The 23947-nt window shown below is 43.2% G+C and overlaps 1 protein-coding gene across 1 annotated transcript in view; it reads left to right on the top strand.

Moving 5' to 3' along the window:
* LOC147084951 (Fc receptor-like protein 3) overlaps positions 1–23165 on the top strand; it is a 49368-nt gene extending 26203 nt beyond the window's left edge. Inside the window, exons 10-13 of the mRNA XM_085979384.1 lie at positions 4065–4121; positions 7641–7706; positions 19113–19144; positions 20616–23165. Of these exons, the coding sequence (XP_085835510.1) occupies positions 4065–4121; positions 7641–7706; positions 19113–19144; positions 20616–20744 (284 nt within the window). The 3' untranslated portion in view covers positions 20745–23165. The remainder of the gene's footprint in view (positions 1–4064; positions 4122–7640; positions 7707–19112; positions 19145–20615) is intronic.
* Positions 23166–23947: the final 782 nt, after the last annotated feature.

A 23947-nucleotide genomic window follows, 5' to 3' on the forward strand; every position in this document is an offset into this window, starting at 1 on the left:
GGTTAGGTCCTCGATTTGTTGATCGATCCCCGGCCACCACACATAATCCCTAGCAAGGCTTTTCATTTTCACCCCTCCCAAATGACCTTCATGAAGCTCATTTAGCACTCTCTCCCTTAACTTGGGTGGAATCACCACTCGGGATCCACACATCACTCTCCCCTGGCATACTGACAGCTGTTCTCTTCTGGATGAGAATGCTGGCAACAATGAGTCGCCATGTGTTTTCCATCCCCTCACAGTCAAATCATATACCCGAGAAAGTGTTGGATCATTGCGGGTCTCCTTCTCTATATCCGTGTTAGTTACTGGCAATCGTTCAATTATTGATGAATAAAATATCTCGATAGGGTCCACTGCTGGTGCTTCCTCCACAGTAGGCAGTGGCAAGCTTGATAGCCCATCGGCGTTTCCATGCTGTTTCGTGCCTTTATATTCTATTTCATATTCGTTCGCCCCTAGAAAATGGACCATCTTTGTAACCATTGTGCAGCTCATCACCGGAACGCCCTTCTTTGGATTAAAGATGGAGACAAGTGGTTGGTGGTCAGTCAGCAAGGTGCACTTCTGCCCATGCAGATAGTGGTTGAATTTTTTAACTCCCCATGCTAGGCTGAGGGCCTCCCTGTCAATCTGGGCATAGTTGCGCTCGGCTGAGGTTAGTGACTGAGACGCAAAGGCTACTGGCCTCTCCAACCCATCTGGAAATGTGTGCGACAGAACCGCTCCAATACCGTAGGGTGATGCATCACATGCCAAACGAATTGGTAGTGCTGGGTTCAAATGGGCCAACACCTCTTTTGATGTGATCAATTCTTTGCACTTCTGGAAAGCTCGTTTACTTTCGTCATCCCACTTCCATGGTACCCCTGTTTGCAGTAGTGTGTTCAGTGGGTGTAATACTGTCGACATATTTGGCAAGAACTTATGGTAGTAGTTTACCAGCCCGAGGAACGACCTCAGTTGTGACACATTTTCCGGTGCTGGAGCCTTGACTACTGCCGGAATCTTTTCAGGGGACTTATGTAACCCCTCTTCATCGATAACGTGGCCACAATACGAGATCTGCTTCTGGAAAAACTCGCACTTGTGGCGATTAGCTCGTAGCCCATATTACTTTAATCTAGTGAGCACCTTCTCCAGGTTGGTGAGGTGATCACTGTCATTTTCGCCCGTGACCAGGATGTCGTCGAAATAACACTGGGTCCCTGGAATCCCTTGCAGGACTTGATCCATCGCCCTTTGCCAAATAGCCAGAGCCGATGCTACTCCGAACACCAGCCGGTTGTATTGGTAGGGAACTTTATGAGTGTTGATCGTGAGGTATTGTTTCGAGGATTCTTCTACCTCCATTTGCAAGTATGCCTGGGCTAGATCAATTTTGGTGAAGCATTTACCTCCAGATAGCGAGGCGATAATATCCTGAATTCGTGGAAGCGGATATTGCACCGTGTGAAGGACTGAGTTCACTGTCATCTTAAAATCCCCACAGATGCGGACCTTCTTTGGTTCCCAAGGCATATTACTCAACGACCTCTTCATTACAGGAACGATGGGTGTAGCCCACTCACTCCAGTCTACTTTGGACAGTACTCCTGAACGTTCCAACCCTTCCAGCTCTGCTTCGGCGGCTGGTCTGATCGCATAAGGCACTGGTCTGGCCTTAAGAAACTTTGGGCTTTCATTTTCCTCTATTTTAATCGTTGCTGTTATGTCTTTTAGTGTTCCGAGTCCCTCCTGGAACACTTCTTTTGCTTCAGTTATCATTTTTGACAGTCGTCCAGGTGTGATGTTGTCATCCTTTTTGGCCTCAACCTTCAGTACCTGTATGGAATGCCAATCTAATGGTATCTTCCGGATCCATTCACGTCCTAGTAGTGGTGGTTGTCCATCTGGCAATACATATAGGTCCATTTTAGGTACTTCCTGGCCTTTGTATATCACTTTCACCATTATTTTTCCTTTGGGGTAGACTTTTTGCCCCGTGTACGTCTTCAAGACAACCTCTGTAGCTTTCAAGGGTATGTGTGAAAATAGCCGCTTGTAGCCCCTTGGTTTATGACTGTTAGGGCTGATCCTGTGTCCAATTCCATTTTCACTTGGACTCCGTCTATCTTGAGTGTGACCCAAACAGTCTGGTGATCCTCCATTTTGGTTACCTTATGTAGTTTCAGATACCCAGCTCCTTGCTTCCGGAGTCTCTATCACTTTTCTGTTCGTCTGAAATACTGGCCATCACCGTATGTACCTTTTTATACTTCTCCTGTGGAGATTTCTTGCTGTTGGTTTCCTTCCCTGACCTGCAGACTCTTGCTATGTGTCCTGCTTTTCCACACTGTCTGCACACTTGGTCCTTGAACCAACAATCCTTCTGGTCATGTGTTGTTCTGCCACAGCGATAACACTTCCCCGTTCCATATGACATTTCAATGGTGCCATATTCTTGTGGTCTCCATTGTATCTCTGCAGTGCCCCTTGCGGCTGCTTCGTGTGATACTGCCATGCTGAAAGCCTTGTCCAGTGTAAGATCCTTTTCTGATAGAAGCCGTTTCTGGGTTCCTTCACTTTGAAGCCCACACACAAACTTGTCCCTTAACGTGTCTGCTATTCCCACTCCAAACAGGCAGTGTTTCGATAGCTTGCGCAGTTCCGTTAAGTACTCAGCATTACTTTCATCTTTATGCTAGTTCCTTTTGTGGAACTTAAATCTTTCTGCTATCAGCAGCGGTGTGGGGTTTAAGTGGTCCTGTAGGATTTCTCCTATGCTTTCAAAATTCTTATTCACGGGCTTCTCTGGGGTTATTAGGTTTCGCAGTAAGCCATAAGTATTTGCACCAATGGAATTTAACAAAACCAGTGCTGTCCTAGCATTTGGTACTTCACTCACCCTGCAGTACACCTCAATACATTCCACATTTGTCGCCCAATCTTCGACTTCATTGTCAAACGTAGAGATACTGCCACTCTTCAGCATTCCTGGGTGTGATTTAACTGGCAACAATGGCGTCTCCTGCGCTCTCCCTTCTACTCCGCTGGCACAAAATGGCGCCTCCCACGCTTCCCTTTCTTCCCGCGCTCGCCCTTCTTCTCCGCTGCGGCTTCTAAAAATGGCATCTCCCGCGCTCTTCCTTCTTCTCCGTGGCTCAATGGTATCTCCCGCACTCTCCCTTCCTCTCCCCGCGGACACTGTTCAGCCCTTGAACCCTGGCTGTGCTCTGCGCATTTTTTTTTTCTGTGCGCCTTCCCCGTTTCCGCCGCTCAGTCCTGAACCCGGCTGCTGCTTTACCCTCTTTATCTCCGTTTTGTTTTTCCTCGACGCTGCGCGGTTTTCAACCCCCGGCTGCACCCTGTGCACTTCACCCTCTCTCTTACCCCGTCGACGCTGCTCGGCTTTTTCTCTGCCGTCGGTCAGCTCCAGCCGCCGCTGTCCAGGAAGTGTCTGTGCTGTACCTGTTGTCAGTCTGTTGCTGGATCGTCTTGGCTGGGGAACCAAGCCCGGCTCTCAACAGCCTCCCCTGCGATGTTCACTCTCTGCCAGACGACTGGGCGGTTGCTCGTGGTCGACGCACGTGCTTCTGGCCTCGACTTTCTTCCACCGCCCTCCCGGAGCGAATCCTTGAAGGGAAATGCAGAGTTGCAGGTAGATTCGAATCGACACTCATCGCCACTGTTAGATCCGTCATTCTGAGAGTATGATGTTTTCAAGTAACTACACGGATGCTGTAACTTAACAATCAACAGGTGTTTACTGGAGTAGGGTAGTCTCAAGACTGGGGGTACAGAGGCATGCTCAAGGCTTCCATACAGGTGTGGTCACTGCCGGTACTACAGTATACAGGAGATGTAAAATAGTTCTCTCTTAAAGGTATATACACTACATTCGTGACTTTGCTCACGGGACTGTGGATCAGCTTGTATTGATCAGGATAATTAGTTGTTTGATTTTAAAACCAGTGACCACAGCAGTAAATTTCCAATCAGGAATTGTAGGATGGGTCTGGTATCTAAGTGCTTCCCTGATTAACTATGTCATTGAGTGCAGTTTCCTCTTTCTCTCTCTGCAGCGTCTAGTTCTGATCAGGTAACCTACAGTGCAGTACAAGACACGAATCCCATGGAAGGTAAGGATTCGGTGTGTTACTTGGCTGGAGGGATTTGTATATCTCATAGGGCTTGATAACAACTGTGAGGGTAGCAACTGTCTTCAGACTGATTGAGAAGTTACCTGGGAAGTGTCTGAATCGATTGATGCATTATAGGACTGGCACCACAATACCAGTATTGGTAAATGACAAAATCACTGTAGGCACATTGTAAGTTCCATCTCTCGGGCGTAGTATAAGATCATAAGAACATAAGAAATAGGAGCAGGAGTAGGCCAATCGGCCCCTCGAGCCTGCTCCACCATTCAATAAGATCATGGCTGATCTGATCCTAACCTCAAATCTTCTAACACTGTGCATCCACCCGAAACCATGTGATCTCCCGGGAGAGACGGAAAACCAGATAAAGACCCAAAGGCCAATTTGGGAGAAAAAAATCTGGGAAATTCCTCTCCGACCCATCTAGGCGATCGAAATTCTTCCAGGAGATCACTCTGTCCCTATATTTTCAACAGTACTTACCTTCTGTAAAGGCAATCTCCACCCCAGACAGGAACAGGAATAATACCATCTCCTGAAATCTAACACAGAATTAGAACACAGTAGGAGCAGAACAAGGCTACACGGCCCCTGGGCCCACTCCACTACCCAAAGTGCCATGACCATTCCGAACCTAGACTCATGTCCAATTTCCTGCCCGCTCCCCGTAACCCTTAATTCCCTTTACTTCTAGGAAACTATCTATTTCTGCTTTAAATTTATTTAATGATGTAGCTTCCACAGCTTTCTGGGGCAGCAAATTCCACAAACCTACCACCCTCTGAGTGAAGAAGTTTCTCCTCATCTCAGTTTTGAATGAGCAGCCCCTTATTTTAAGATTATGCCCCCTAGTTGCAGTTTCACCCATCATTGGGAACATCCTCACTGCATCCACCCGATCAAGCCCCTTCACAATCTTATATGTTTCAATAAGTTCACCTCTCATTCTTCTGAACTCCAATGAGTAGAGTCCCAATCTACTCAACCTCTCCTCATATGACCACCCCCTCATCCCCGGGATTAACCGAGTGAACCTTCTTTGTACTGACTCGAGAGCAAGTATGTCTTTTCTTAAGTATGGACACCAAAACTGTACGCAATATTCCAGGTGCGGTCTCACCAATACCTTGTACAACTGCAGCAATACCTCCCTGTTTTTATATTCCATCCCCCTAGCAATAAAACCCAACATTCCATTGGCCTTCTTGATCACTTGCTGCACCTGCATACTAACTTTTTGAGTTTCGTGCACCAGGACCCCCAGATCCCTTTGTACTACAGTACTTTCCAGTTTCTTGCCATTAAGATAATAACGTGCTCTATGATTTTTCCTGCCAAAGTGCATAACCTCACACTTTCCAGTATTGTATTCCATCTGCCAAATCTCTGCCCACTTACATAGCCTGTCTATGTCCCTTTCCGGTTTTTTTATGTCCTCCTCACTCACTACTTTCCGTCCCGTCTTTGTATCATCTGCAAACTTTGATGTGTTACACTCGGTCCCCTCCTCCAAATCGTTAATATAGATTGTAAAGAGTTGGGGACCCAGCACTGACTCCTGCGGAACACCACTAGTTACTGGTTGCCAACCTGAGAACGAACCATTTATCCCAACTCTCTGCTTTCTGTTAGATAGCCAATCCTCCACCCACGCCAGAATATTACCCCCAATCCCGTGATTTTTTATCTTGAGCAATAATCTTTTGAGTGGCACCTTGTCAAATGCCTTTTGGAAGTCTAAATACACTACGTCCACTGGTTCCCCTTCATCCACCCTGTATGTTACTTCCTCAAAAAATTCCAGCAAATTTGTCAAACATGACTTCCCCTTCATGAAACCATGCTTAGTTTGTCCTATTAAATTATGTTTATCCAAATGTCCCGTTACTGTCTCCTTAATAATGGACTCTAACATTTTAGCAGCCACAGATGTTAGGCTAACTGGTCTATAGTTTCCAGCCTTCTGCCTGCTACCCTTTTTAAATAAGGGTGTTACATTAGCAGTTTTCCAATCTGCCGGGACCTTTGCTGAGTCCAGTGAGTTTTGGAAAATTATTACCAGTGCATCCACAATCCCTACCGCTACTTCCCTCAAGACCCTAGAATGCAAGCCATCAGGCCCAGGGGATTGATCCGCCTTGAGTCCCATTATTTTACCAAGTACCACTTCCTTAGTGATTTTAATCGTATTTAGTTCCTCCCCCCCTAGAGCCCCCTGTTTGTCCAGTGTTGGGATATTCTTAGTGTCCTCTTCTGTAAAGACTGATACAAAATAATTGTTCAGTGTTTTTGCCATCTCCATGTTTCCCACCATTAATTTCCCGGTCTCATCCTCTAAGGGACCAACATTTACTTTAGCCACCCTTTTTCTTTTTATATAACTATAGAAACTCTTACTGTCTGTTTTTATATTTTTTGTTAATTTACTTTCATAATCTATCTTCCCTTTCTTAATCAATCTTTTAGTTATTTTTTGCTGTCTTTTAAAGACTCCCCAATCTTCCATCCTCCCACTAGATTTGGCTACCTTATATGCCCTTGTTTTTAGTCGGATACTATCCTTAATTACTTTACTTAGCCACAGATGGCTATCTTTTCTTTTACACCCTTTTTTCCTCAGTGGAATATATATTTTTTGGAAGTTGTAAAATAACTCCTTAAATGTACACCACTGATCATGCACCGTTTTACCCTATAATCTATTTTCTCTGTCCACTCTAATCAATTCCGCTCTCATACCTTCATAGTCTCCTTTATTCAAGCTCAGCACGCTTGTTTGAGATCCAACCTTCTCACCCTCTAATTGAATATGGAACTCAACCATGTTATGGTCACTCATTCTAAGGGGATCCTTTCCTAGGACATTTTTAATTAATCCTGTCTCATTACACAGGACCACATCTAAGGTTGCTTGCCCCTTAGAAGCTGCACACAAACTCCCCTGTTCTGGTTTTTAGATAACTATTGTGTGGAAAATGATAATTGGCTGGAACATAAATGTCGCCATAAACTGCAACGACGATAACCAATGCTTAATATAAGTCGATCGATACAGTTGAAGGCATATAACGTGTACTTTTGGCAAACATAATCCATTCTTGGACATATAAATCAAAGCTATGCAATTAATGTTTATAGATCATCGTTATTAAACTGATGGGCATGATATGTTCTAATCACATGCACCATATTCATATTATGGATACTAATACGGTTGTCTCAATTCATTATCGCTCTCAATTAATATATATCAAGCAATCAATCTGTCTACCTACCTAACAGTGTACCCATGCATCTATGTATCCATCTATTTATCTATTTATGTATCTATTTATCTTTATAACTATCTTCCAAATATCTATGTATCTTTCTATCTATCTCTACGTGTCTTTCACCCTACCTTTCTGTATATATCTATCGTCTCTCTATTATGTATATATTAATCCATCTTAATGAAGCCGCCTTATTGTCTTATTTTCTCTTTTTGTTTCTGTTTAGATGATAATGGAACTGCTGCCGATTTAGTGTATGCAGAGGTCACGATCAGAAACTCACCATATTGTGGTAAATTCTGTCAAGTGTTCGCAGCTGTCACTAAGTGAGATGATAATTAAAGTTCTAGATAATGCTGGGATATTCCTCTGCCTGATATAGTGGGAATGAGGCACATGGACTGTAAACTAAATAGTGGGGGGGAGGGTTCAGGTGAAGGGGAATTTAGAAAGTCAAAGAGAAAGGAGGAGGTAATCGCGCAAGGTAGCGATAGGGGTAATGATAGCCAGAGAGTGACAGGAGGAGACAGAACATACAAAGATAGACGTGCACCTGTAAATGGTTTCAGAGTAGGTAAAAATGTTAAATAATAAATAAAATACTTTATCTCAATGCACGCAGCATTCGTAACATGAAAGATGAGTTGTAGGCACAAATAGAAATAAATGGGATGATCTGATATCCATTACAGAGACGGGGTTGCAAGGTGACCAAGGATGGGAACTGAATATTCAGGGGTATTTGATATTTTGGAAGAATAGGCAGAAAGCAAAATGAGTTGGGGCAGCTCCTATAATAAAGGATGTGATCAGTGCAGTGGTGAGAAATGATATTGGCTCAGAAAATCAAGATGTAGAATTAGTTTTAACGGAGATAAGAAAGAGTAAGGGAAATAAGTCACCAGTGGAAGCAGTCTATAGGCCTCCTAACAGAGGCAAAATTATAGGACAGATTTTAAATCAAGAAATAATAGGGTCTTGGAAGAAAAGTACTGCGATAATCATGGGCGATTTAATATTCATATCGATTGAACAAATCTAATTGACAAGGTTAACCTAGAGGACGAGTTCATAGAATGTATTCGGGATGGTTTCTTAGAACAATACTTTGTGGAATCAACCAGGAAGATGGTTATTTTAGATCTGGCAATATGTAATGGGGCAGGAGTAATTAATGATCTCATGGTGAAGTATCATATAGGGAAGAGTGATCAGAGCATGATGAATTTCTAATTCAGTTTGAGGGTGAGAAACTTGGGTCTGAAACTAGTGTCCTAAACTTAAATAAAGGCAATTACAAAGGTATGAAGACAGAGACGGCTAACGTGGACTGGGAAAATAGATTAAAGAATAAGACAATAGCTAAGCATTGACAGATATTTAAGGAGATTTTTCATAACTCTGAGCAAATATGTCTTCCAGTGTGAAAGAAAGACTCTATGAGAAAGATCATCACCCGTGGCTAACTAAGGAAGTTAAGGATGGTATCAAATTGAAAGAAAAGCATAAAATGTTGCAAAGACTAATGGTATGTCAGAGGATTGGGATTTTTTGGAAATCAGCAACGGATGACTAAAAAAACGAATAAAGAGGGAGCAGATATATTATGAAAGTAAACTAGCAAAACATATTAAAAATAGAGAGTAACAGCTTCTACAGGTTTATAAAAGGGAAGAGAATAGCTAAAGTAAACATTCGACCCTTAGTTGATGGAACTGGGTTATTAATAATGGGAAACAGGGAAATGGCAGAGACTTTGAACAAATATTTTGTATCGGTCTTCACGGTAAAAGTATCCCAATAATAATTGATAATCAAGTGGCTATATTCATAGAAACATAGAAACATAGAAGATAGGAGCAGGAGTAGGCCATTCGGCCCCTCGAGACTGCTCCACCATTCAATGTTGTGGTGTATGTGCCTTTAAGATCCCCTGTATACTGTAATGCCGGTAATGGCCACTCGGGCTATATAAGCCTGTATAGTGTCTTGTATCTGTTAGTTCACCTCCAGACTTTGTTCAGTAAACACCTGTGAAACCTACTCCTGCATTCCGTGTCTCCTTTAACACATGGATACAACAGTGGCGACAAGTTGGAAACGGACTTTTCTGCAATTCGGCAGCACCTCAAGGAGATCGATTTCTCAGACGAAAGTCGAAGAAAAACAAGAAAGAAAAGAGAAAAGGGAAAGGCTGTGGTTTCACCGGCTGGCCAAGCTGGTGGCAGGTACTGCAGTGGTCCTTCCTGGGCGGCGGGCTGGGGCTCCATCGGCTGGGTCTGCAGCGGAGCCGAGCAGTGAAGGCGGAGGTAAACAGAGACAGAGGGGGAGAGCAATCGGGAGACGGCTGGCGCTGCAAAGCAGTTCGGCGTTCGGACCAAGCAGAGGGAGGGAAAAGTCCCAGAGAGTCCGGCGGGAACGAGTCTCCACCGATTGAAAAAAAAAACCTATTTAAATAAAAACCGCGGAGAAAAGCGTTGTCAGCAGCAGCAGCGGCGGGAAAGCGCGGGAAGCACCATTTTTTTTCTGCAGGGAAGAAAGGAAAGCGCGGGAGGCGCCATTTTTTTTCAGGATGCCTACGGCTGGCAATATTAATACTTTCGATAGCGATATAGAGGATTGGATCACATATGTGGAAAGAGTGGAGGTATATTGCGCAGCAAATGAAATAGAAGATAATAAAAAGGCATCAGTACTTCTAAATCTAATGGGCGCAAGGACATACGGGCTGTTACGAAACTGAATCACTCCAGCCAAACCAAAGGACAAGAATTTTAAGGAGATTGTTGATACCCTACAGGAGCACTTAAACCCAACACCGCTGTTGATAGCGGAACGATTCAAATTCTTCAAGAGGAATCAGCACAGGAATGAAAGTAACGCTGATTACCTCACCGAATTAAGGAAACTGTCAAAGCACTGCCAATTCGGGGCAGGCCTGGCAGATTTTCTTCGAGGCAAGTTCGTCTGCGGACTCCTAAGTGAAGGAACACAGAAAAGGCTACTTTCTGAGAAAGATTTGACACTGGACAAGGCTTTCAGTATGGCTGTATCATACGAAGCAGCCGCAGGAGGAGCTGCAGAGATACAGCAAAAGCCACAGGAATTCGGCACCCATGAAATGACACAGGGTTTTGCGAGATGTTATTGCTGCGGCAGATCCACCCCTGACCAGAGGGACTGCTGGTTCAAGGACAAAGCATGCAGGCAATGCAGAAAGATTGGACACATTGCACGTGTATGCCGATCTGGACACAAAAAATCCACGGACAGGAATAAAATCAATAAGGAAAAGTACAGAAAAGTACAAATGATGACGGACAGTAGCTCCAAAGACCAGAAGAGTGATAGCGACTCCGGAAACAAGAGACTAAGCTGTCTCAAATTACATAATGTAATTGCCAAAGAAGATTGCCAGACCATTTGGGTTACCCTCGCGATAGCGGGGTCCCCACTTAAAATGGAGCTAGATACAGGATCAGCTCTGACCATCATAAGTCGACGGGATTACGAGCGGCTATTTCCACATATACCTTTGAAAGACACATCCATTATCTTGAAAACATATATGGGGCAGAAAGTATACCCCAAAGGGAAAATAAAGGTGCCTGTTGTATACAACGGCAAGGAAATACAGAAGTTGTATTTATACATTCTGCAAGATGGTGGTCCACCGCTGTTGGGATGTGAATGGATCAGGAAGATACGGTTAGACTGGCACTCCATTCAGGAACAGACGGTGACCAGTAAGAAAAAAATTGATGATGACGTCATACCTGAACGATTAAAAGACATCTTGGCCAACACCAAGGAAGTGTTTCAACAGGAACTAGGAACCTTGAAAGGCATCACCGCCTCAATAAAAGTGGAAGATGCGGCAATTCCCAAGTTTTTTAAGGCAAGGCAATTCGTCCAGCAGTCGAGGCAGAGCTGGAGAATTTGGAAAAGGCAGGCGTATTATTCAAGATAGATTGGAGCGAGTGGGCAACACCCATCATCCCGGTCATGAAGAAAATGTTGAATAATGATAAATCTGAAGAACAGAGAAAAATTCGCATCTGTGGGGACTTCAAGGTGACTGTAAACCTGGTCATTCACACGGTACAGTATTCTCTTCCAAGGATTGAAGATATTTTTGCCTCACTATCCGGAGGAAAACGTTTCACCAAAATTGACTTGGCTCAGGCATATCTACAGATGGAGGTTGAAGAGGCCTCTAGAAAGTATCTCACGATAAATACACACAAAGGCCTCTACCAGTACAATCGACTGGTTTTCGGAGTAGCATCAGCTCCAGCTATCTGGCAAAGAGCTATGGAGCAAGTCCTCTAAGGGATTCCGGGGACTCAATGCTACCTAGACGACATCCTTGTAACAGGAGAAAACGACAACGAGCACCTTGCCAATTTGTCATCTCTTCTGCAGCCTCTTAACGAACTGCTACAAACGGGAGTAATTTGGAATAGGAGCGAAGACTGTAAACGTGCCTTCCATAAATGCAAAGGCTTGATCACGTCCAAGGAAGTTTTGGCTCATTACAACCCATCACTGCCAAACAGACTGGCGTGTGGTGCATCCCCTTATGGCGTAGGAGCGGTATTATCGCATAGATTCCCTGATGGCTCGGAGCAGCCGATAGCTTTTGCATCACGCTCATTGAACTCAGCTGAGCATAACTATGCCCAGATCGACAGGGAAGCACTTAGCCTGGTATGGGGAGTGAAGAAATTCAACCATTACCTACACGGACACAAATTTACCTTGTTGACTGACCATCAACCCCTCGTCTCCATATTCAACCCTAAAATGAGTGTTCCCATTATGACAGCGCAAAGACTACAGAGGTGGTCCCTTTTCCTAGGGGCACACCAATATGACATAGAATACAAAGTATCAAAACAGCATGGGAATGCTGACAGTTTATCGCGTCTACCGTTGCCAACGGTAGAAGAGGCACTTACAGTGGACCCAGTGGAGATGTTCCACTCAACCATAGTGGAATGTCTACCAGTAACAAATTCTGCCATTGAAAAGGAAACGAGGAATGACCCGACACTCTCACGAGTCTACGATTTAATGGTGAAGGGATGGCCAGCACATGGTGAACCACTGTTGCCAGCATTCTCGCAAAGAAGAGAACAGCTGTCAGTGTGCCGAGGAACCTTGATGTGTGGATCCAGAGTGGTGATTCCACCCAAACTCCAGGATAAAGTGCTGAAGGAGCTTCACGAGGGGCATCTGGGTGGAGTGAAAATGAAGAGCCTAGCCAGAGCGTTTGTGTCGTGGCCAGGTATCGATGGAGAAATCGAAGAAATGACCAAGAGCTGCCTAGGATGCCAGAAGGTCCAAAACGCCCCACCACAAGCCCCTCTACATCCATGGGTGTGGCCCTCATCTCCATGGCAAAGGGTACACATCGACTTTGCTGGTCCATTTATGGACTCAATGTTCTTAATCGCGGTTGATGCACACCCCAAGTGGCCGGAGGTAATAAAGATGTCCTCCACCACCACGGAAAAAACCATCACAGTATTAAGGACCATATTTGCCAGGAATGGGCTGCCTGAACAGATCTGTTCTGATAATGGACCGCAATTTGTGTCCGAAGAATTCAGGAAGTTCTTAAAAAACAATGTGGTTAAGCACTACATGTCCACCCCATACCATCCCGCCACCAATGGATTGGCTGAAAGGTTTGTTCAGACCTTCAAGAAGGCCATAAATGCCATGGGTAATGAAGACATAAAACTTCAGCATAAGGTAGATAACTTCTTGTTTGCATACAGGAATGCAACACATGTGGTTACAAACCAAACTCCCGCCATGATGCTCTTCAATAGAAGCCTAAGATGCCGGCTGGATTTGATCAAGCCAAACATCAGAAGGGACATGGAGAACCGGCAATTTCAAGGCATGAATGAGAGGTCAAGTAGAACGTTCCAGATAGGTCAACAAGTTTTGGCCCGGGACTACCGTACCGAGAAATGGCAGCCTGGAACTATTTGCACACGACTAGGACCACTGATGTATACCGTGGACATTGGAGAAAGCATAATAAGGCGCCATGCTGAACAGATCATATAGACCTCTGAAAAGGGACAACCTACACCACAACTCTATACGCCTAATGATGAAGCAGAGATACCCATAGTATCTACCTCCGATCCGGTGATACTGGACCCAGATGAACCCGACACTGGCATTCAAGCCGAATCGACCTTGCCAAAAGAACCTACTACACCATCAAAACCTACTACACCACCGAGGCGTTATCTGGACCGAGTCAGGAAGCCTCCAGAGAGACTGACTTATAATTGATTAACTGCAGCAAATGTGTAGATTATTGTTCTTGTAATATGTTAATTAATGATTACTTAAAATATTATGTACTGGTTGTCTAAAAGGCGAGGAATTGTGGTGTTTGTGCCTTTAAGAGTCCCTGTATACTGTAATGCCAGTAATGGCCACTCGGGCTATATAACCCTGTATAGTGTCTTGAATCTGTTAGTTCACCTCCAGACTTTGTTCAGTAAACAGCTGTGAAACCTATTCCTGCATTCCGTGTCTCCATTAACACACGGATACAACAAATGTGATCATGGCTGATCGTCCAAGTTCAGTACCCGGTCCCTGCTTTCTCCCCGTACCCCTTGATCCCTTTAGCCTTAAGAAATATATCCAACTCTTTCTTGAATACATTTAATGAATTGGCCTCTACAGCCTTCTGTGGTAGAGAATTCCATAGGTTCAGAACTCTCGGTGAAGAAATTCCTCCTCATTTCTGTCCTAAAATGCCTACCCCTTATCCTTAGACTGTGACCCCTGGGTATGGATTTCAGGCCATCGGGAACATCCTCCCTGCATCTAGTCTGTCCAGTCCTGCCAGAATTTTATAAGTTTCAATGAGATCCCCTCTCATTCTTCTAAACTCCAGCGAGTACAAGCACGATCGACCCAATCTCTCCTTATATGTCATTCCTGCCATTCCAGGTATCAGCCTGGTGAATCTTCTCTGAACTCCTTCCATGGTAAGAATATCCTTCTTCAGATAAGGCGTCCAAAATTGCACACAATACTCAAGATGTGGTCTCAACAAGGCCCTGTACAACTGTAGCAAGACATCCTTGTTCCTGTACTCAAACCCTCTCGCTATGAAGGCCAACATACCATTTGCCTTCTTAACCATCTGCTGCACCTGCATGCTTACCTTCAGCGACTGGTGCACATGGACACCCAGGTCTCGTTGCACTTCCCCTTCTCCCAATCTATTGCCATTCAGATAACAATCTGTCTTCCTGTTTTTGACACCAATGTGGATAACCTCACATTTATCCACGTTATATTGCATCTGCCATGCTTCTGCCCAATCACCCAACCTGTCCAAATCATCCTGTAGTTTCTCGGCATCCTGCTCACAGTGCACACGCCCACCCAGTTTTGTGTCATCTGCAAATTTGGAGATATTACATCTAGTTCCCTTGTCTAATTCATTAATATATATTACGAATATCTGGGGTCCAAGGACAAAACCCTGCCGTACCACACTAGTCACTGCCTGCAACTCTGAAAAAGACCCGTTTATTCCAACTCATTGCTTTTTATCTGCCAACCACTTCTCGATCCAAGTCAATACCTGCCCCCAATCCCATGTTCCTTAACTGTACACGCTAATCTCTTATGTGGGACCTTATCGGAAGCCATCTGAAAGTCCAAATACACCACATCCACTGGTTCTCCCCTATCCATTTTACCAGTTAAATCCTCAAAAAATTCCACTAGATTAGACAAGCACGATTTACCTTTTGTAAATCCATGGTGACATTGTCCGATCCTGTCACTGTTCTCCAAGTGCTCTGCTATTACAGCTTTTATAATGGACTCTAGCATTTTCCCCACTACCGATGTTAGGCTTACCGGTCTGTAATTCCCCGTTTTCTCTCTACCCCTTTTTTGAATAGTGGGGTAACATTAGCTGCCCTCCAATCCATGGGTACTGTTCCAGATTCCATCGAATGTTGGAAGATGATCAGCAATGCATCTAGTAGTTCTAGGGCCACTTCCTTAAGTACCCTAGGATGTCGCTTATCAGGCCCTGGGGATTTATCGGCCTTCAATCCCAACAATTTCTCTAACACCATTTCCCGACAAATACTGATTCCTTCAGTTCCTCCCATTAATCAGACCCTATGCTCCCCAACATTTCTGGGAGGTTTTTTGTGTCCACCTTTGTGAAGACAGAACCAAAATATGTATTCAATTGGTCAGCCATATCTTTGTTCCCGATTATAAATTCCCCTGATTCTGACTGCAAGTGACCTACGCTTGACTTCACCAATCTTTTTCTCTTCACATATCTATAAAAGCTTTTACAGTCAGTTTATATGTTCCCTGAAAGCTCACTCTCATATTCTATTTTCCCTTTCTAAATTAATCCCTTTGTTCTCCTTTGTTGAATCCTAAACTGCTCCCAATCCACTGGATTACTGCTCACAATATCTATTCACAATATATAGCAATAATTTGGATGAGGGTATCAAATGCAATATTTCCAAGTTTGCTGACAAACGAGATTAGGTGGGGTTAAATGTTTTGAGGAGGATGCAAAGAGGCTACAAGGTGATTTAGCAAATTTGAGTGAGTGGGCAAATACATGGTAGATGCAGTTTAACGTGGATACATCTGAAGTTATCCACTTAGGTACGAAAAACAGAAAGGCAGAATAGTATTTAAATGTTGATAGATTGGGAAATGTTGATGTACAGAATGAACAGGGTGTCCCTGTACACCAGTCACTGAAAGCAATCATTCAGGTGCAGGAAATAGTTAGGAAAGCAAATTGTATGTTGAACTTCATTTCAAGATGACTTGAGTACAGGAGCAAGGATGTCTTACTACAGTTATACAGGGCCTTAGTGAGACCTTGGGGGTACTGTGTGCAGTTTTGTTCTACACACATTAAGAAATGATATACTTGCCATAGAGGGAGTGCAGCGAGGGTTCACCAGACTGATTCCTGGGATGGTAAGACTGTTGAATGAGGAGAGATATGACCGACTAGGCTGTCTTCACGAGATATTAAAAGAATGAGAGGGTATCTCATTGAAACGGGTCAAATTCTGACAGGGTTAGACAGACTGGATGCAGGGAGGATGTTTCCCCTGGCTGTGGGGTCTAGAGCGAGTGGTCACTTTCTCAGGATACGGTGTAGAACATTTAGAACTGAGATGAGGAGAAATTTCTTCACTCAGAGGGTGCTGAACCTGTGGAATTATCTACCACAGAACGCTGTGGAGGCCAAGTCACTGAATATATTTAAGAAGGAGACAGATAGATTTCTAGACACAAAAGGCATCAATCGGTGTGGCTAGAGAGCGCAAATATGGTATTGAAATACAGGATCAGCCATGATCTTATTGAATGGCGGAGCAGGCTCGAAGTGACAAATGGCCTACTCCTGCTCCTAATTTTCAATGTTGTATATTTTCTAAAACAATGACTATCACTAGAGAAGAAATACGAGGCAAGCTAATGAGACTAAAGTCTGACAAGTCCCCTGGACCTGATGGCTTACATTCAGTGGTATTAAAACAAGTGGCTGCAAAGAAATTGGATGCGTTTTTTGTAATCTACCAAAATTCCCTGGATTCTGGAGAATTCCCAGCGGCTTGTAAAACAGCAAATATAACACCCTTATTCAAGAAATTAGGGAGGCAAGAAGCATGAACCTATTGGCCAGTTAGCCTAACATCTGTCATTGGGAAAATGCTGGAATCCATTATTAAGGAAGTAATAGCTGGACATTTAGAAAATCATAATGCAAACAAGCAGATTCAACATGGTTTTATGAAAGGGAAATCCTAGTTGCCAAATTTACTAGAGATTTTTGAGGATGTACCGAGCAGGGTATATAAAGAGAAACCAGTTGATGTTGTGTATTTGAATTTTCAGAAGGCATTCGTTAAAGTGATACGTAAAAAGGTTACTGCACAAGATAACAGCTCAGGGGGTTGGGAGTAATATATTAGCATGGATAGTGGATTGGCTAAATAACAGAAAACAAAGAGTCGGGATAAATGGCTCATTTTCAGGTTGGCAATCACAAACTAGTGCGGACCCACAGGGATCAGCGCTGGGGCCTCAACTTTTTACAATCTATATTGATGGCCTGGCCAAATTTGCTGATGATACAAAGATAGGTCGGAAACAAGTTGTGAGGAGGACACAAATAGTTTGCAAAGGTGTATAGGTATGGTAAGTGAGTGGGCAAAAATTCGGCAGATGAAGTACACAGAAACCCCACAGTGCAGATAGAGGCTATTTCGGCCCATCGAGCCTGCACCGTCACATATCCCACCCGATCCCCGTAACCCCTACACCAACACATATCCCACCCTATCCTGTAACCCCACGTATTTAATCCCCCTAACACTAAGGATCAATTTATCATAGCCAATCAACCTAACTTGCACATCTTTGGACTGTGGGTGGAAGCCGGAACACCCGGAGGAAACCCACGCAAACACGGGGAGAATGTGCAAACTCCACACAGACAGTCGCCTGAGGCCGGATTCGAACCCGGGTCCCTGGCGCTGTGAGGCAACAGGGCTAACCACTATGCCACCGTGCTACAATGTGGGATAAAGTAAGGTTATCCACTTGGGTAAGAAAACTAAAAGAAACAATTCATTATTTAAATGGGGAGATGCTACCTAATGCTGCCGTACAGAGGAATCTGGAATCATCGTACTTGAAACACAAAAGATAGGTACAGCAATTAATTAGGAAGGCAAATAGAATGTTGGCCTTTATTGCCAGGGGTGGAGCATAAAATTAGGGAAGTCTTGCTACAACTGGAGTACTGCGCGAATTTTGGTCTCCTTATTACAGGCGGGATATACTTGCATTGGAGTTAGTTCAGAGAGGGTTCACTAGGGTAATTCCTGAGATGAAGGGGTTGTCTAAAGAAGAACTGTTGAGCAGGATGGGCTTTTACGCATTGGAGATCGGAAGAATGAGAAGTGATCTTATTGCAACATTTAAGATTCTGAGGGAGCTTGACAGGGTAGATTCAGGGGGGATGTTTCCCCTCATGGGGGAACCTAGAAGTAGGGGGCACAGTTTCAGGATAAGGGGTCGCCCATTTAAAACGGATATGAGGAGGAAATTCTTCTCTCATAGCGCTGTGAATCTTTCAAATTCTCTACCCCAGTGAGCTGTGGAAGCGGATTCATTGATTGTATTCAAGGCGGAGATAGACATATATTTGAGCTACTGGGGAGTCAAGGGTTATGAGGAGCGGATGGGAAAGTGTCGTGAGGGCAAGATCAGATCAGCCATGATCTTATTGAATGGCGGGGCAGATTAGAGGGGCCGAATGGCCTGCTCTTGCTCCTATTTATGTTTCTTACGAAATATCATGTAGATGTTACGAGCAGGTGTAAATTTAAACTAACTCAGCCTGGCCGAAAATGGACTTGGTCTTGTGAAATGCCTGTTGTCAATCGCAACCAATTTAACTCACCTACTACAATGGAGAGTAAAGTCCATTGGGTGTAAACCCAGAAATTGTCCCGATCCCGTCAGTTTGCCGCCAGGGTGGGCGAAATTAAAATGACCCCGAATGAGGCTGGATTAATCTAATTCTGTCCATCAACGTGCCCAGATTGTTGCCTTTATAATGCATCTGCTTTATTTACAGATAACGATGGTGGCGCCTCAGGAAGGAAACAGGTAAGTTATCTTTAGAGGGGAAAGATGCTGCTGATAAATATCACAACCAATGCGGGTAGATTTCTAACGTACCTCCGCAAAGTAAAGCGTCGGCCATCAGTTATAGGAAAGACCCAATTGAAACACACACCCTTATCAAAAAGATATTCGTTTGGACTGTGAAACGAGCAGCACATTCGCTGTCCACCAGTTATGGTCCCACACTGCACAAAAGCAATTTTAACCCCGATGTCTATTATTCTCTATCATTGGGACATATATGCTGCTTGCGACTTGGGCTTAAAAAGTGCGATGACGATCTTTCACGCAGAATGGAAAACGCACATTTTTAATTTGCAATGATTTGAATTAAAAATAGAATCCGGCAGTTCCAATCGACGCCAGTTTTAAGCCTGGGCCCAATTTCTGAAATCTATATCATTCTGTCTGCAAAGGTCGCTGCTAAACTGAATATATTGGCTCCACACCACTAAAGTAGCCCCTGATTAGTATTTTAAATCCAGACCATTATTTCCAACATTCAGTTGCCAGTTGTTTACAGAATAATAAAGAACATTGTAGTTTCGTTTCCCTGAAAGATCATTGCAAACATGGGTGCAGTAGCTTAGTGGTGACATAACTGGACTAGTAATCCAGAGACATCGACTAATGATCCGAAGACATAAGTTCAAATCCCACCATTGGCAGCTGGAGAAATTAAACTCAGTTAATTCAATAAATCTGGAATAAAAAGCTGATAACATTAATGATGACCATGACACACTCTGGTTGTTGTAAAACCCAACTAATGTCCTCAAGGAAGGAAATTGATTGTCCTTATCTGGTCTACCCTATATGTGACTCCAGACCCACTGACAATGTGGTTGACCATTAACTGCCCCTGAAATGGCCGAGCAAGCCGCTCAATTGTACCAAACTGCTCCGAAAATATGTTACCCTCATGGGAACACCTGCCCCTCCAAGTTACACACCATCCTGACTTGGAAGTATATTGCCGTTCCTTCATCACCGCTGGGTCAAACTCCTAGAACTCAGTGCCTAACAGCACTGTGGGAGCAATGTAACTTCACAGATTGCAGTGTTTCAAGAAGGTGGTTCGCCACCACCTTCTAAAAGGCAATTAGGAATGGGCAATAAATGCTGGCTTTGCCAGCGACGCCCACATCCCGTGAATGAATAAAAAATAATCATCCTTTGTTTAAATTTAGTCGGTTGTTTATTCATTGCTAGTTTCATTCCAACCATTTTATTTTGATTTTTTACTCAGAGAGGAATCATAAGTCGAAGGGTGTGACCTCAGCCAGTTAATTGTCAGTAGATTTGACCATACTGTAAATCGGGTGATATTGAATTCGCCATCCATTATCCATCTCTCCCGACTTCTCTTCCACTGAAATCACCACTGATTCTCTCTCGGCAGCTGTGCATCACCGACCGAAACCAATTTCAACCCCATATTCTTTAATTGCAGGATAACAAGAATGGCCCCAGTGACTATTGTGTCGTATACGCCACAGTTAACCGTACAAACACTGTAGCTAGTTTGGAAGGAGGTCCAATGGAAGAAGGCTGCGTCTACGAAAACCTCCCACGGAAATAAGAGTGAAGCAGGATTAAAAAGCATCGAAACAACGAGAAAAATGAATGCAGGAAACGTCAATCACCTTGTGCTATGCTCAAATTACCTGGCCTCAGGGACTTTAGTCTGAAGGCAGGTGAGGCCATTGTTCCTTGTGCAAGGTCTTCAAGGCACAGAGATCCTGCCCACCAGCAATTAAATATAAACCCATGCTTTACCCTGAAAGGACTTTATAACTCGAGGGACATCATGTCGCATGTTTTGCAGCTTATATTTTGCAGAAGGATCCTACGTGTGGCTTTGGTGGTGCTGCGTGCAAGACTATACTGTGTGTAAGACTATTACATCGGAACATACACGCAGTTTATCGATGTTCTAATGCAATTAATTAATTGATGCGTTGGGGCTCTTGCTCTCATAATCCACCAGTGTTCTTGCATTCTTCCATAACTGCAGAGGGAGTTCAGTAGATCCCCTGGAGAAATTATGCAAATGCCCGAAGAAGGTGGGTGAAATCCTGTAGCAATTTCTAGGGTCAATTTTATCTTTAGTCATGTTGTAAAATGAGTGCTATCAAATTGACCACTGATATAACCCCACGACATATTTACATATCCATTAAATTCAATATAAAGGAAAAGCGGGCATGATGTAAATTGGGAGACATGATTGGTATCGTACATTTCCCATCCTCACCCAAAGTTCAAATTAGTTCCAATCTATCTGAATGCCACAAGTAAACTGTATAGCGTAAGTGGTTGCAGTTTAATCTTCATGACCTGCGAGTTTAGCATTCCATGGGCAGACCGCATGATAGAATATCTGGTGGGGAGGATGTCCCATTACTTGCAAAGCCAATCGAATTTTGCTTTCTTTCAGGCTTTAAAAATCAGGCCATTCTGTTACCGGTATTCCTCTTGCCAAATATTCCTTCCACGTTCCAGCGGTAAAGACTGAACTCTACCTCACCATATATTAGTGCCAAATGCATAAGTCATAGCGTTTTTTAATGCTACATGTTATGATGGGATTTTAAAAAATTACACAGAACTTAAAGCTCAGTAACCGGCCATTCTGTCCAACTTATCTGTGCTGGTGTTTATGTTCCACACGCAAAACTTCTCACCTTCATTCATCTAATCCTATCAACATCTCCTTTAATTCCTTTCTCTCTTTGGTACTTAACCAGCTTCCCCTTTATCTAGCTTTCGCTTCAACCACTCCATGTAGGAGCAAGGTCCACACTCTCACCACTGCCTGGGAAAGATGTTTTTCCTGATTCTTTATTGCATGCATTAGCGACTATCTTATATTAATATAAAACTTCAGAAATTTCTATAAGTGGAATCATCTTCTCTATGCATAACCTATCAAACCCCTTCATAAACTTAAAGAACACTACTCGGTCTCCCCACAGCCTTCTGCTTTCTACAGAAAAGAATCCCAGTCTATTAGGTATATCTTGAGTGTTAAGACATTTCAGTTCTCTTATAATCCTCCTCAATCCTTTTTAACTTCTCTTGTTCTATTATATCCATTTAGTAATATATTACATAAGCACATTAGAATTAGGAGCAGGAGTAGGCCATTTGGTCTCTCCAGGCTGCTCTGGCATTCAATAAGATCATGGCTAATCTTCAAACTTAACTCCACTTCTCCGCCCGATCTCCATGTCTCTTATTCCAACTAGAAACCAAAAATCAATCTTATCTCAGCCTTGAATGTACTCAATGATTCTGCATACACAGCTAATTGGGAAATATGATTCCAAAGAGTCACAAACCTCTGAGAGAATTAATGTCTCCTCATGGCTGACCCCATATCTTGAGACTATGCCCCCTAGTTCTAGACTGTCCAGTCAGGTGAAAGAGCCTGTCAGCATTTATCCTGCAAATCCCCCTCAGAATCGTATGTTTCAATGAGATCACCTCTTATTCTTCTAAAATCCAGTGAGTATGGTCCCAATCTACTCAACCTCTCCTCATCGGACAACCCTCTCATCCCGGGAATCAACCATAGTGGACCTTCATTGAACCGCCTTTAAGCTAGAGACCACAAGAGGACACAATACTTTAATGTGGTCCAACTACGTTTCTATACACATTTAACATGGCTTCTCTGCTTTTCAATTCTTTTCCTCTAGAAATGGACTCCAATACTTTGGTATCATTTTTAAGGCGCTGTCAACTTGCATTACTAATTTTAATGATTTGTGAATGTTTACCCCTGGATCCCTTTGCTCCTCTACCCCATTTAGATTCTTTTTTTGCGAGTATTAAGTGGCTTCCTCAGTCCCCCTACCAAAACTCACAAACTAACTATGATAAAATTTGCTTGCCATGTACACGCCTATTCTGAAAGTTTATTTAAATATTTTTATATTTTCTCGTGTTTTGACAGCTTTTTATCGTTGAATAATAATAAATATAATTTTAAGAAATATTCCCTGTTGTTCACAGATTGACAAACAAGTGTAAGTCTATTCATTAGGATTTCAAGCAAACATTCTGCTAATTCAATGCACAAATACAGCGGCTTAAGTTGGTAACTGGGCAATGACCATAACGTTCTGCCGGTGTTTCACTGGAGACTCCCTCCAATTGATTGGGTAAGACAGGGGAGGAAAATGTATTTCTGGCGACTTTCACTCATAATCCGCTGCATGTTTAATATATATATATTTATTTTAATCAATAAATATTCTGGGATGTGGCACAATACGAATATGGAAACAATTATTTTTGGCGATGGCGTCATAATGATTAACCTCTTTTTCTGAAAATTAGAGAAAGGAATAACAAAAATTACGTCAGTTCCTTATGGGCATTCCACATAAAGTGTTATAGCGCATTGTCACTCTGTTTTTATCTACCCATCGATCTATCATTTTGTGTTTGTCCTACTACCTATCTAACTATCTCTCTGTATATTCATCATCAGTATAACAAATAATCAAAGGCATGCATCAATAGGACAGTTGAATTTCCAATCATAGATTGTATCAGTAGAATGGTACAGGCACTAACCATAGACCTGTATCAGTAGTACAGTATAATTGATAAACATAGGCCTGTACGAGTAGGACATTAAAGTTTCAAAAATCTGCCTGTACCGAAAGGACAGTATAGTTACTATTCAAAGTCCTGCAGCAATAGGACAATATAAACAGTCATCAAAATATCTGAGCCAGTATGAGAGTTTCGGTATTCACCATAGGCCTGCAC

Source organism: Somniosus microcephalus, unplaced genomic scaffold, assembly GCF_052327205.1.
Source record: "Somniosus microcephalus isolate GS21.2 unplaced genomic scaffold, FLI_Smic_1.0 unresolved_chr9, whole genome shotgun sequence".
Classification (NCBI taxonomy): domain Eukaryota; kingdom Metazoa; phylum Chordata; class Chondrichthyes; order Squaliformes; family Somniosidae; genus Somniosus; species Somniosus microcephalus.